Source organism: Triticum aestivum, chromosome 5A, assembly GCF_018294505.1.
Source record: "Triticum aestivum cultivar Chinese Spring chromosome 5A, IWGSC CS RefSeq v2.1, whole genome shotgun sequence".
In the NCBI taxonomy this organism is placed as follows: Eukaryota; Viridiplantae; Streptophyta; class Magnoliopsida; order Poales; family Poaceae; genus Triticum; species Triticum aestivum.
In genome coordinates this window covers 623,973,517-623,987,724 of record NC_057806.1, presented here as the reverse complement: position 1 = coordinate 623,987,724, position 14,208 = coordinate 623,973,517, and the positions used below count along the sequence as shown (strand labels likewise).

Below are 14,208 nucleotides of genomic sequence, written 5' to 3'. Positions count from 1 at the left end.
GATGTGAACTAGATTATTGACTCTAGTGCAAGTGGGAGACTGTTGGAAATATGCCCTAGAGGCAATAATAAATTGATTATTATTATATTTCCTTGTTCATGATAATCATTTATTATCCATGCTAGAATTGTAATGATAGGAAACTCAGTTATTTGTGTGGATACATAGACAACACCATGTCCCTAGTAAGCCTCTAGTTGACTAGCTCGTTGATCAATAGATGGTTACGGTTTCCTGACTATGGACATTGGATGTCGTTGATAACGGGATCACATCATTAGGAGAATGATGTGATGGACAAGACCCAATCCTAAGCCTAGCACAAAGATCGTGTAGTTCGTATGCTAAAGCTTTTCTAATGTCAAGTATCATTTCCTTAGACCATGAGATTATGCAACTCCCGGATACCGTAGGAATACTTTGGGTGTGCCAAACGTCACAACGTAACTGGGTGGCTATAAAGGTACACTGCAGGTATCTCCGAAAGTGTCTGTTGGGTTGGCACGAATCGAGACTGGGATTTGTCACTCCGTGTGACGGAGAGGTATCTCTGGGCCCACTCGGTAGGACATCATCATAATGTGCACAATGTGATCAAGGAGTTGATCACGGGATGATGTGTTACAGAACGAGTAAAGAGACTTGCCGGTAACGAGATTGAACAAGGTATCGGGATACCGACGATCGAATCTCGGGCAAGTACAATACCGCTAGACAAAGGGAATTGAATACGGGATTGATCGAATCCTCGACATCGTGGTTCATCCGATGAGATCATCGTGGAACATGTGGGAACCAACATGGGTATCCAGATCCCGCTGTTGGTTATTGACCGGAGAACGTCTCGGTCATGTCTGCATGGTTCCCGAACCCGTAGGGTCTACACACTTAAGGTTCAATGCCGCTAGGGTTATAAAGGAAGTTTGTATGTGGTTACCGAATGTTGTTCGGAGTCCCAAATGAGATCCCGGACGTCACGAGGAGTTCCGGAATGGTCCGGAGGTAAAGATTTATATATGGGAAGTCCTGTTTTGGTCACCGGAAAAGTTTCGGGTTTTATCGGTAACGTACCGGGACCACCGGGAGGGTCCCGGGGGTCCACCAAGTGGGGCCACCAGCCCCGGAGGCTTGCATGGGCCAAGAGTAGGAAGGGACCAGCCCCTGAGTGGGCTGGTGCGCCTCCCACAAGGCCCAAGGCGCAGCTAGGAGGAGAAGGGAGAAACCCTAGGCGAAGATGGGCCTAAGGCCCACCCTAGGGCGCGCCCCCCTCTCACCCTCTTGGCCGCCCCCTCCATCCCATCTAGGGTTGCCGCCCCCCTAGGGGTGGGAACCCTTGAGGGGGCGCACCCTCCTCCCCTTCTCCTATAAATAGTGGGGGTTTTGGGCTGCCCAAGACACACGATTTGATGTCTCCCTGGCGCAGCCCTACCTCTCTCCTCCTCGTCTCTTGCGGTGCTTGGCGAAGCCCTGCTGGAGTACCACGCTCCTCCACCACCATCACGCCGTTGTGCTGCTGCTGGATGGAGTCTTCCTCAACCTCTCCCTCTCTCCTTGCTGGATCAAGGCATGGGAGACGTCACCGGGCTGTACGTGTGTTGAACGCGGAGGTGCCGTCCGTTCGGCACTAGGATCTCCGGTGATTTGGATCACGACGAGTACGACTCCTTCAACCCCGTTCTCTTGAACGCTTACGCATAGCGATCTACAAGGGTATGTAGATGCACTCTCCTTCCCCTCGTTGCTGGTTTCTCCATAGATAGATCTTGGTGACACGTACGAAAATTTTGAGTTTCTTCTACATTCCCCAACATTTTTCTCTCCCGTTGTAATGCGGGGGCACTTTTGCTAGTCCAAATAAAGCAAGCAACACTGCATGTTTCCGGTGGATACAAAGTTTGGCCATTATTTATATAAATTATAATCAGGGCATAAATCACAGGGTGTGACACCTGCCAGCGATGTCTTTTGGACTTCGGGCCGATTGTAGACTCTTGGATTCGTTTGATCCCCGCTGTGGAGCCCATGGATTCATCTCTCCTTTGCTTCGGCTCCGGGCCTCCGGCTGATAGATAGGTTAGGGTTTTAGACCTCTCAGGGGCGGCGCTTCGTCTTTGAGTTGATCTTTTGACTCTGATCCTCCTCTTGTTCATCCATCAAGATGGATTAGACTGAGCTCTGGCGTATATTCTTGTCAGCTCCTCGGGGCTGCGAGGTTAGGGTTTCTCGCTATGTGTATGTGACGACGAGATTTGGTGTCACATTATTCGGACCGATTCAAGGATTCAACAACGATGACCACCTCTTCAAGGCACTGGTCCGAACTTGCACGAAGACTTCCTCGGCTGTCATCGACAAGATCGGGCATGCTCCGGTGTGGAAGGAGCGGCTGCAGCGTGTCTGCAGCTCGTCGTAAGGGCAGAAGTGGCCGCTCGATTGTTTAGAGACCTCGAAGTATTTATTTTTAAATTGTATTTGAGGTGCTTTGTAGTTGTAGTAAGATCATGATCATTTCAGCAAAAAAAGAAAAGAAAATAGGCACGTCCATTTGTCATTTCAACCACGTAGGACGCCCTGATTGGTGCATCTCTATCCGATTGGAGTTTGGACTTTGGACCACAGTAGTAGCTGTAGAGGTCACGACGTTCCCCGGTCTTTGACCGGCCCAGCTCCGAACTGGGGTAAGGTATGCGCGTGTGTATTCATAAAAATAAGTATATACGTGTGTATATAAACGCTTGCGTCTGTATTGTGTTTGAAAAAAATACTTGTATAGTAAACGTGCGAGCCGCGGTGGTTCACGACCGTTAACCGATAAGTACAGTGCCGTGGCAACACGAACGGAGCGATCACGCACGTTCTCCACACGGCAGAGTTTGGACCGAGATTCCCCGCCAAAAGAGAGGAATTCAATGGAGCTCTATCCGCCGGCCCCAGGTCTCCACCCCACTTCGTCCTCCCCCTCAACTGAACTGGACTGAGCTGCGTGCTGAGCTTCAACTATATAAACGCGCACAGACCAACATCCTATCCACACACACAGACGCACATCCATAGTTCCAGTCTTCCAGAGTCCAAGTCTTTGTACTCCAGCAAGCTTCCCGCAAAAAAAAAAAAGAAAAGTGTGTAGCAAGCGGCATGGCTTTCGCGCTAAAGGCGTCCGCGTCCGCGTCCCCGTCGTCCATGGCTCATGCGCTGAGCTACCCGGGGCGGCGCGCTTCCTCTGCTCTGGCGGTGGTCGCGCCGGGGAGGCTTGTGGTCAGGACGGTCGCTGCCGCGGCGCCGGCGCCGGTCTCGTTCGACCCGGCGGTGGCGGTGCTCAGAGCGCCGCCGCGTGTCCCAGCGGTATTCGTGCCCGTCGCCGACAGGCGGAGCCTGTCCGTGGGGCAGACACTGTCCAAGATCAAGGAGCGGGGCAAGGTAGTACTCCATCGATTCTTGCGTGAATGCATGCCTGCAGACGGCGTTCACCCCGTACATCACCGCCGGTGATCCCGACCTGGCGACCACGGCGGAAGCGCTCAGGCTCCTAGACGCCTGTGGCGCCGACGTCATCGAGCTCGGCGTGCCCTTCTCGAACTCCTACGTCGACGGGCCGGTCATCCAGGCCCCCGCAGCACGGGCGCTGGCGTCCTGCACGACGATCGACGCCGTGCTGTCGATGCTGAAGGAGGTAACGCCGGACCTGTCCTGCCCGGTGGTGCTCGTCTCGTACCTGCGCCCAATCGTGCGGCGGGGCGCGGCCAACTTCACCGCCGCTGTCAAACAGGCCGGTGTGCAAGGTAATTAAAGCAGCTCACTAATGTCACCGCTAATTAATTTGCCGGAGCTGTCCCGCTTATTTATATCTGTTCCACCAGGTCTTATAGTGTCCGATCTTCCTTATACCGAGACATGTCCATTCAGAAATGAAGCCATCAAAAATCAGTTTAGCTACACATCAGTTAGCTGATTCGAATTCGGCCTTAGTCGATTTTTTGATGAAGGAGAAGGAAGGAGAAAGCAAAGCCTCGCCGGAAAGAAGGAAGGGGCTCGCCGTCATCACCCCAGTATCTTAGGGTTCGGGGTGGAGGCGGTGGTGGACGGTGATGGTGGGGAGCAGTGGTGTGGGGATTCGCCGGAGAAAAAGTTCAGCACGGGGGCCCTAGAGGGATGGCCGGGGCGGTGGAGGACCGACGGTGGGGAGTGGTTCCGGGGAGCGCGGAGCGGCGAGGCGGCGCGGAGGCCGACGGTTAGGCCGGTGGTGGCTGGCGGCTCAGGGAAGGAGATGAGTCGAGAGGATGAAGAAGATCATGGGCCATTGATTTCTCATCCAACAGTTCAAGAATCGATTGACCTCAAACGAAAATTTTCAGCTAATTGATTTCTAGCCACACCCATAGAAAATAACCTAGAGCTTGTTTGTGTTCTCCCTCTTCAGCAATGTACAGTATCTGAAACAAAACAGAGCAGGATTTGTAGTGCCAGCCATTAATAATTTTCTATTTGAATTAATGTTTTCAGGTGCTACTTACAACACCAGCCACACCAGCAGAGAGGATGAAAAAAATCATTAATGCCTCAGAAGGCTTTGTTTACCTTGTAAGTGCCAGATGGAGGCATAAATTAGTCCTAGTTAATTGTTCCCTGCAAGTTTAGCTTTCTCATCTTAATTCTTTAATCTCACTATCAGGAAAGTGTCAATGGAGTTACAGGTCTACGAGCAACAGTGAACCCACGTGTCAGAGACCTTCTAAGGAGATTAAGCATGTTCGAACAAATAATAATAAAATTCATCCCTTTTGTCAACGATCTTGTCAAAATTATCGCCCTGCATATACTCATGCATGTCTGCATATATGCTCAAATGGTTTTCCCTATTGTCTGCAGGTCACTGACAAAGCAGTGGTTGTTGGCTTTGGTATATCAACACCTGATCATGTTAGACAGGTAAGATTAAACCCGTTTTCCTAGAGGAATACTATCCACAAATTACTAATATTTCTTTTTGTGGAGTTCAACAACTAATTGAATTTTGTAAATGGGTGCAGATTGCTTAGTGGGGTGCATATGGGGTGATCGTTGGTAGTGCAATGGTGAAACAACTGGGTGAAGCGGCTTCTCCGGGAGAAGGGTTGAAGAGGCTAGAATTCGCCAGGAGCCTGAAGGATGCGCTACAATAATATGTGTCGTGGTTTTGTCACGGCAGATGCCCTTGCAAAAGGATTTAGGTGTGAAGCCATCGCAACGTAGGTTAGCTCGAAGGGGTTGAACGGAACGAGAGACACGAGTTTACCCAGGTTCGGCCCCTCACTCACGAGGTAAAAGCCTTCCTGCTTTATGTTGTATTGATTGGGTATCGATTACAAGGAGCGGAATCGCTTGACCTAGCTATCGATCGATTGTAACTTGAGTTAATCCACCGCAGGGTCTCACCTTGATATACACAGGTCGAGGCCCTTGGCTTACAAGAGTCCTAATCGGATCACACGACGTGACCAACTCGGGTTATAAGCCACCTTGCGTTGCTAGGCAAGTCGCCATGTGGCGGCTCACATCTCCGGGTTACAGCACCCCCTCTGGGTCTTGGGCCTTTAATAGGCCCGCCTTGTAAGCCGCCTCCAGTCTTCATATCTCATCTTCATAGGCCCACTTAAGCCCTTACTATTGAGTCACCAATAGTGTAACCCGGCCCCACCTGGGCGGGTCACATCACGGGGTTATATCCCCAACAATATGTAATGTGGAAGCATAGTTCATTCCCTACAATGCCATGATATGTGAAAATAAAGGCAGTGAATGGTTTTAGGTTTGTGGTCAAGTATGAAAGGTTAGAAGTAATAGCGTTGCCTAACACTAGTTTGCTCTGTTTTTTTTCGGGGGAAGCTACTCTAGAAGTGCAACCAAAGCCACTCAATCATTTGCTTTGTTGGAGTTGCAAAGGGTTTGTTTATGAGCCCTTACGAATTGATTGTAATATATTGTTTCATGTGCTCGTAGTAATCATGTATTAATGTGGTAGAAAGCACACACGCTTCGGGTCTTACGTCCATATCATATTTGTAATTTAAAGAGGAGTAGGATTGCTCACAGTGGTGTGCCCGATCAATCAAGCCCCTCATGCCTTGGGAAAGTATCAAATCATCCTCCAAGCTATTCCCAGAAGGCGGGTTTGGCTACTGAAAGGGAGCAACATGGAACTCCTGTTGATCAAGACGAAGGACAAAGGTCGCCTAACAGTGACTCCGAGGAGTATCTCAAGGAAGGAGCTACAAACATGATCTTTTACCTTGCTATAAATTTTCATAGGGAGATGATCATATGTTCTGTAAACATTCAGAAAGAAATGTTGGCATAGAACAAACCTGACTAGGTATACCATATGAACTGCATACATCATTACAAAGAGTTACATCCATGAAGTGATCATAAGAATCCCAAATTTCGGCCATACTAGTTGTTATTTGCTTTCTTTACTTTCTGGTGGTCCACAAGATAGAAATGCCACACTAGCTTCATTTAGCAGCCATGGTGGCTCGCTAGTCTAGAGCATTAACTATTTAATTGCATATCATGGGATATCCTTTAGACTCCTGGTCCTGGCATATGCTTCTAGCCTATTTAATTCTTTCGTTGGAGAATTTGCTACGTACAAGTAGAAATGCAAACCTCACAAGACATGAAGAAGAACGTTTACTATATGTATTGAGAACTCATCGTGCTACTGTTTGTTATACTCTAGATCATCTCAAAGTTATTAGCCCTAGGTTATCCACTCATATAATTCATATGACACCCGATGCTAAGATTGTTGTTGATCATCAACTTCGCTTAAATCATAAAATTAAGGGTGTGGTAAGAAATGAGGCATCGAAACTTCTAAAAGCCGGTATCATTAAGAAGGGAGGTTTAACTATGATTCCTAATGAACACAATTAACCTATTCCACAAAGAACCGTGTCAGGATCTAGGATGTGCATTATTCATAGAATATGAAATAAAACTACTTGAAAGGATCATTTCTCTTTGTCTTTTATTGACCAAACATTAGAAATATTATCAAAGCATTCACACTTCTTTATCAGGATGGTTATTTTGTTTTTTCTCAAATACATGTGTTTCATGAAGACCTATAGGAAACAAATTTTACACGTCCTTCCGAAACTTATAATTATAGATGTATGCCTTTTGGTTTATGCAATGCACTTGCTACATTCTAAAGATGTATGAGTGATATCTTTGTTATCTTTTCACAAAAAAATTGTTGAGATATGTATTTATGACTTTTTCATCTATGGAACTTGTTTCAATAATTATTTTTGGGATGATCCACGTCTACATAAAAAGGAGTAGACAATACTATTGAGTATTGTATATCTGAGAAAGTGTCACTCTAGTATTTTTGGAGGGCAACACGATGGAGATATTACAATCCGGCTTGTATTGCCCAACTCTAACTAAAGATGCCCGCAATTTTATTACGTTTGTATGAATACCTAAGAGTAGTACATATACCAGGCCTCGAGACATGCCTGTGAATTATTATTTTGTTACAAAACCTTCCAATTTCTAGTGTTTGATTCCATGGGACCTTTTCCAACTTCATATTGTAACACATATTTTGGTTGTTGTTCATTATGTCACAAAATGGGCAGAAGTTATTCCAACAAAAAGTGATGATCATACTGAAGGAAAGCCCTAGAGGCAATAATAAAGTTATTATTTATTTCTTTATATCATGATAAATATTTATTATTCATGCTAGAATTGTATTAACTGGAAACATAATACATGTGTGAATACATAGACAAACAGAGTGTCACTAGTATGCCTCTACTTGACTAGCTCGTTGATCAAAGATGGTTATGTTTCCTAACCATAGACATGAGTTGTCATTTGATTAACGGGATCACATCATTAGGAGAATGATGTGATTGACTTGACCCATTCCGTTAGCATAGCACTTGATCGTTTAGTTTGTTGCTATTGCTTTCTTCATGACTTATACATGTTCCTATGACTATGAGATTATGCAACTCCCGTTTATCGGAGGAACACTTTGTGTGCTACCAAACGTCACAACGTAACTGGGTGATTATAAAGGTACTCTATAGGTGTCTCCGAAGGTACTTGTTGGGTTGGCACATCACTCCGATTGTCGGAGAGGTATCTCTGGGCCCACTCGGTAATGCACATCACTATAAGCCTTGCAAGCATTGCAACTAATGAGTTAGTTGCGGAATGATGTATTACGGAACGAGTAAAGAGACTTGCCGGTAACGAGATTGAACTAGGTATTGAGATGCCGACGATCGAATCTCGGGCAAGTAACATACCGATGACAAAAGGAACAACGTATGTTGTTATGCGGTCTGACCGATAAAGATCTTCGTAGAATATGTGGGAGCCAATATGAGCATTCAGGTTCCGCTATTGGTTATTGACCGGAGACATGTCTCGATCACGTCTATATTGTTCTCGAACCCGTAGGGTCCGCACGCTTAAGGTTTCGATGACAGTTATATTATGAGTTTATGAGTTTTGATGTACCGAAGGAGTTCGGAGTCCCAGATGAGATCGGGGACATGACGAGGAGTCTCGAAATGGTCGAGACGTAAAGATCGATATATTGGACGACTATATTCGGACATCGGAAAGGTTCCGAGTGATTCGGGTATTTTTCGAAGTACCGGAGAGTTACGGGAATTCGCCGGGAGTATATGGGCCTTATTGGGCCATACGGGAATAGAGGAGAGAGGCCAAAAGGAAGGAGGCGCGCGCCCCCCCTCTGGTCTGAATTGGACAAGGGGTGCAGCCCACTTTTCCTTGTTCCTCTCCCCCTCTTTCCTTCTCTCCTACTCTAACAAGGGAAGGAGGAGTCCTACTCCCGGTGGGAGTAGGACTCCCCCCTTGGCGCGCCCTCCTCCTAGGCCGGCCGCCTCCCTCCCTTGCTCCTTTATATACGGGAGCAGGGGGCACCCCATATACACAACAATTGATCATTGATCTCTTAGCCGTGTGCGGTGCCCCCCTCCACGGTAATCCTTGATAATATTGTAGCGGTGCTTAGGCGAAGCCCTGCGACGGTAGAACATCAAGATCGTCACCACGCCGTCGTGCTAACGGAACTCTTCCCTGACATTCTGCTGGATCGGAGTCCGGGGATCGTCATCGAGCTGAACGTGTGCTAGAACTCGGAGGTGCCGTAGTTTCGGTGCTTGATCGGTCGGGCCGTGAAGACGTACGACTACATCAACCGCGTTGTGCTAACACTTCCGCTTACGGTCTACGAGGGTACGTAGACAACACTCTCCCCTCTCGTTGCTATGCATCACCATGATCTTGCGTGTGCGTAGGAATTTTTTTGAAATTACTACGTTCCCCAACAGTGGCATCCGAGCCAGGTTTTATGCGTTGATGTTATATGCACGAGTAGAACACAAGTGAGTTGTGGGCGATATAAGTCATACTGCTTACCATCATGTCATACTTTGGTTCGGTGGTATTGTTGGATAAAGCGGCCCGGACCGACATTACGCGTACGCTTACGCGAGACTGGTTCTACCGACGTGCTTTGCACATAGGTGGCTGGCGGGTGTCAGTTTCTCCAACTTTAGTTGAACCGAGTGTGGCTACGCCCGGTCCTTGCGAAGGTTAAAACAACACCAACTTGACAAACTATCGTTATGGTTTTGATGCGTAGGTAAGAAGGGTTCTTGCTAAGCGCGTAGCAGCCACGTAAAACTTGCAACAACAAAGTAGTGGATGTCTAACTTGCAACACCAACTTTTTTGAATTATTTGATTTTTTAAATTGCATGAGCCTATTTACTAATGAAATGAATAATCTAAAATATGATATTTTTAATTACTTTATCTATTTTTTTTGAAATACATGAATAATTTTATAAAAATAGAATAACATTTTTTGAAAGGGTATGCATATTGTTGTATTTCATATATTCTATTAGTTTTTTTAACACATGAATGTTTCACTTTTTTACGATAGTTTTCAATTATTTTCCCATTAAACTGATGATAATTATTTATATATATAATGTTAATGCAATTTAAAAGAAAGAAAAACGTTCCATTTATTAAATGAAATGTTCTATTGTATACTTTTCCGAATCAAGGTGGCACTTTTGAGCGATGCTAGGCTATCTCGGTCATGATAAGTGGCCTATAGGTTTTTTCTATATACTCTTTATTTTTTAGAAAATCTATATGCTCTACTCTCTTCGTTCCTAAATATTTGTCTTTCTAAAGATTTCAACAAGTGACTACATACAAAGCAAAATTAGTGAATCTACACTTTAAAATATATTTATATACATCCATATATGATAGTCCATTTGAAATCTTTAAAAGGACAAATATTTAGGAACGGAGGGAGTATATAATAAGCATCGTGTAGGTTAGTTTCTATACGGGCCATGGGTTTCCATTGTTTTGCACTGAAGCAACAAGCTCAATGGGCTTATAACTGACGCGTATCGGCCGCCGTATCCGTTTACAAAACGGAGCCAAGACGAAAATCAATATATAACACGGTCATCCGAGCTTCGTAAGCCAACACCCGTAGCCGCCTCCTGTCGATTTCGTCGTCCCCACGGAGCATCGATCACGGCTTTCAGCGAGATCCTCGACGACTAGGTCTCTCTCTCTCTCTCTCTCTCTCTCTCTCTCTCTCTCTCTCTCTCTCTCATACACACATACAACAAGATATTGTCCTATTTTAACCCTAACCAAATATGATGATGTTCCCTCTCATCAAATTCTTGTTCCAATCTGATTCGGAGGCTGTTTTTTTTTGGCCTCGACACTTTCATTTGATTTGTACCATAAGTTGTCTCTGAAGTTCGTGCTCTGTTCCCGTGAGGTTCTTTTCCGACGAATACGAGCCATTAGGCAAATCATAACTATTTCATTGCTTTCTAAAAGGTTCCTTTTATGATTGTGTTCACAGTGTCCAACCAAACACCAGCATGTCACCGGCGATGAGCAAGCTGCATACGAAGGCGAGGCTGTATGTGGATGACATGGCCCCAGGCACCGGCGATGCGGACCTCCTCCGCCACTTCGGAAGCTACGGGGACGTGGCTGACATCTTCATTCCCACTGACCGCCTCACCGTCGGCCCCCGCTGCTGTGCCTTTGTGCAGTTCTCTAGCCTTCGTGATGCCGGCCGTGCCCTCGCCGACCCATGCCATGTCATCAACGGCCGGGAGGTACCTATGTCAACCTTGTTCGCAGTTTCTTCTTGACCCATATAATGAATGACATAATCATGGTTTTCATTCTGAGTGAGATTTTGATGAAATTCACAAACACTGAAATATTTAATTTTTTTTGCAAAAAAAATTCAGCAATTTCGGTAGTACATGGGAATTCAAATATTTTCCAAATATTTCAAATCATGCCTACTTGGGAATTTTAAAAAAAAATTGGTACAAAATTTGGCTTTCCATCCATGCCTACTTGGGAATTTTAAATCCCATCCGAGACAGGTTCTTCTAAACCCGCTGGGTGCATTGCACCCATCATGAACAATAAAATCAAAAGAAGTAACAAACAAGAAAATACATCTAAATTTTGTTGCTTCGATTATGACCAAATGTAGTAGGTGCTTGCATAATTTGATGGCCAAATAACATCAGAGGAGCTACATAAAAACATAATTACTTATCAAGATTTTCTGCACTTTTGAGCAGATATTTTTTTGTAGCTCCTCGAATGTCATTTGTGCACCAAAATTTGCAAGCACCTAAAATATTTGATCATAGTTGAAACCACATACTTTCAGAATTTTTTGATTCTGCTGCAATTTTTTTTTATTTTATCCATAGTTGATTTAGCCACAACTTTTCCAGTCCCATGTATATGGTTTGGTCTGGTTATAGGCTGATAGATTTGAAATGCCTCTTCATGTGCAGGTATACATTGCAAGGGCCAAGGCCGGCCCTAGCATCTTAGAGGCCCTTGTGCGAACTTCTGAACTCCACCGGCCATGAGCCCTCGCCTTGGCACGGCTCTGACTGCCACGACTATCATCAATAATGTTGTGGCAGGTGTGTAGTGGCTGCGACCAGTCGGAAGAACCGACAACGAGATTCATCCAACGAGAAAAATCATTGGTTGCATGGTGCCTAATTAGTGGAGTATTGCATACTTTTTTTTAGCTTGAATCGGAGTATTGCATGATGCATGGGGCCTAATTAAAGGAGTGTTGCATGCTTTTTAATTTTGTGGGAAGGAGTATTGCATGCTGCGACTCATACTTGCCAAACTAAATGGGATTTTTGGCTGCATGGAATGGATACACATCTCACACTGCATAGATCCGGCATTAATTGAGATCGATAATCAAGGATATTAGCAGATTGGCTGATTTCATGGCCAAAATTTTCGCCGCAGAGTTAATTCCTAGTTTGGTCGCGCAGCGGGAGTAGGTGACTAGCTGAATGGTTGTCTCTTGGCTGGTCTTTTTACCTTCTCTATCTTTTCTTCTTCCTCATATGCTTATATATCTACTAGAGACATGCAAACGGATGGGCCCCTGCTTGGGCTGGGCCCTAGGCGGCCGCACTCCTCGCCATGCCCCAGGGCAAGGGCACGACCAAGAAATTTCAAACAATCAAGTGTATCCCGGTACAGCCCTCTATGATCATTCTTCTTCCAATCTGATCCGTGATTCGGAGGGTGTTTTTTTTCCCTCGCAACTTTTATATGACTTGTATTATAATTTTTAGTTGTCCGTAATGTTCATGCTCAATCCCCGTGATGACGTTCTTTTCTGACCAACAATTGTAGCCATAACGCAAATCACAACTATTTCAGCTTTCTGAACGGTTCCTTTTTGCGATTTATGTTTACAGTGCCCAACCAAACACCAACATGTCACCAGCAATGAGCAAGATGCATATAAATGGGAGGCTGGAATTTGAGGATTTGCCACACTTTACCTAACACTTTGAGGATTTGCCCTTGTTTACATTGACATGGATATTTTGCCCCAACTTTGCTAAAAACTTGAGGATTTGCCCCTGATAATATGGACCACTCTGCAATGTCCAAAATGCCCCTCAGCCCATCCTAAAATTCCCCATCTTCTTCACCGATTCAGATCTCGAGTGAGCTTTCTCCTCACAACAAGAAAGAAAGAAAGAAAGGATGCATGTCAAAAAACGAAGAAGAAGAGATGATGGTTGACTACTGCCAGAACTAATAACGTTGCGTGCTCTACGCCGAGTGGGCCTTGCTGCAGCACCGGCGCCCAAGCTCGCCGCTGCCGACTTGGATGCTGGAGCCTCTACTGGCAGGGTCCCGCACGGTCTGCATCAGGATGATGGCCACTCGACGCCTCGTCGACAAGCGCGTGTGCATGGACGTCACGCGAACCTCCAGCTCGCCATCGTCGCAGCTCAGCTGTGGCGCGCGCTCGCTCACCCGTCTCATGGTCACGGGGCCTCCGTACTCGTTGTCGGCGTGCTCCGGTTCCGGTCATCTTGAACGGAACAAAAAGGGCATCGAGCTGGCCGACGGTGTCATTAGCGCTGGCGAGGTTGACTTCGTTCCTGCCTACTCGCTTCCACAACACCAGGATCAAGCTTGAGACGGCGAGTCCTGCATTTCCTCCACCAGGAGCCTAAGTCGGTCCACCGCAGCTAGCCAGCGCACCGTGCCATAGGGTTTGCTCGTCGAGGAGGCATTGGTTGTCGTGCTCGCTGGAAAAAAGCACCACCAACACCACCACCTTGATGCATGTCTAGGTGTCCCCGGCGCTGGCGGCGAGGAGGAAGCACAACAAGGCTTGCCGTCATAGGAGGAGACGAACAGAGAAAGAGTTGGTTCATGCTCGGGGGCAATTTAGTCATGATTTTGTGGTGTAATCTGGAAACTTATGCTAACCGTGTAAAAGGGGCAAATCCTCAAGTTTTTAGCAAAGTTGGGGCAAAATATCCATGTCAATGTAAACAAGGGCAAATCCTCAAAGTGTTAGGTAAGGTGTGGCAAATCCTCAAATTCCCCCTACTTAGATGACATGGCCCCAGGCACCTGTGACGCGGACCTCCGCAACCACTTCGGTCGCTACGGGGATGTGGCTGACATCTTCATTCCCATGTACCGCCTCACTGGCCAGCCCCGCTGCGCCTTTGTCCAGTTCTCTAACCCCGGTGACACCTGCCGCGTCCTTGCCGACCCACGCCATGTCATCAACGGACGGGAGGTA

At 46.3% G+C, this 14,208-nt stretch overlaps 1 protein-coding gene and 1 long non-coding RNA gene across 3 annotated transcripts; both read left to right on the top strand.

Annotated features, from left to right (window-relative positions):
• Positions 1 to 3,045: 3,045 nt before the first annotated feature.
• On the top strand, positions 3,046 to 6,239 carry LOC123108043 (uncharacterized). Of its 2 annotated transcripts, none has more exons than XR_006451823.1 (4): positions 3,046 to 3,779; positions 4,501 to 4,578; positions 4,670 to 4,926; positions 5,028 to 6,239. It is a non-coding gene; the product is annotated as an uncharacterized lncRNA (long non-coding RNA). The 2 variants fall into 2 exon arrangements; XR_006451824.1 differs by having other exon boundaries at positions 3,858 to 4,578.
• Positions 6,240 to 10,510: 4,271 nt separating this feature from the next.
• LOC123108042 (serine/arginine-rich splicing factor 12) lies at positions 10,511 to 12,507 on the top strand. The gene is made up of 3 exons (XM_044529908.1): positions 10,511 to 10,631; positions 10,945 to 11,206; positions 11,912 to 12,507. Exons 2-3 carry the CDS (start codon positions 10,964 to 10,966, stop codon positions 11,987 to 11,989), a joined length of 321 nt encoding a protein of 106 aa, XP_044385843.1. The 5' UTR covers positions 10,511 to 10,631; positions 10,945 to 10,963; the 3' UTR covers positions 11,990 to 12,507.
• The last annotated feature ends 1,701 nt before the right edge of the window (positions 12,508 to 14,208 follow it).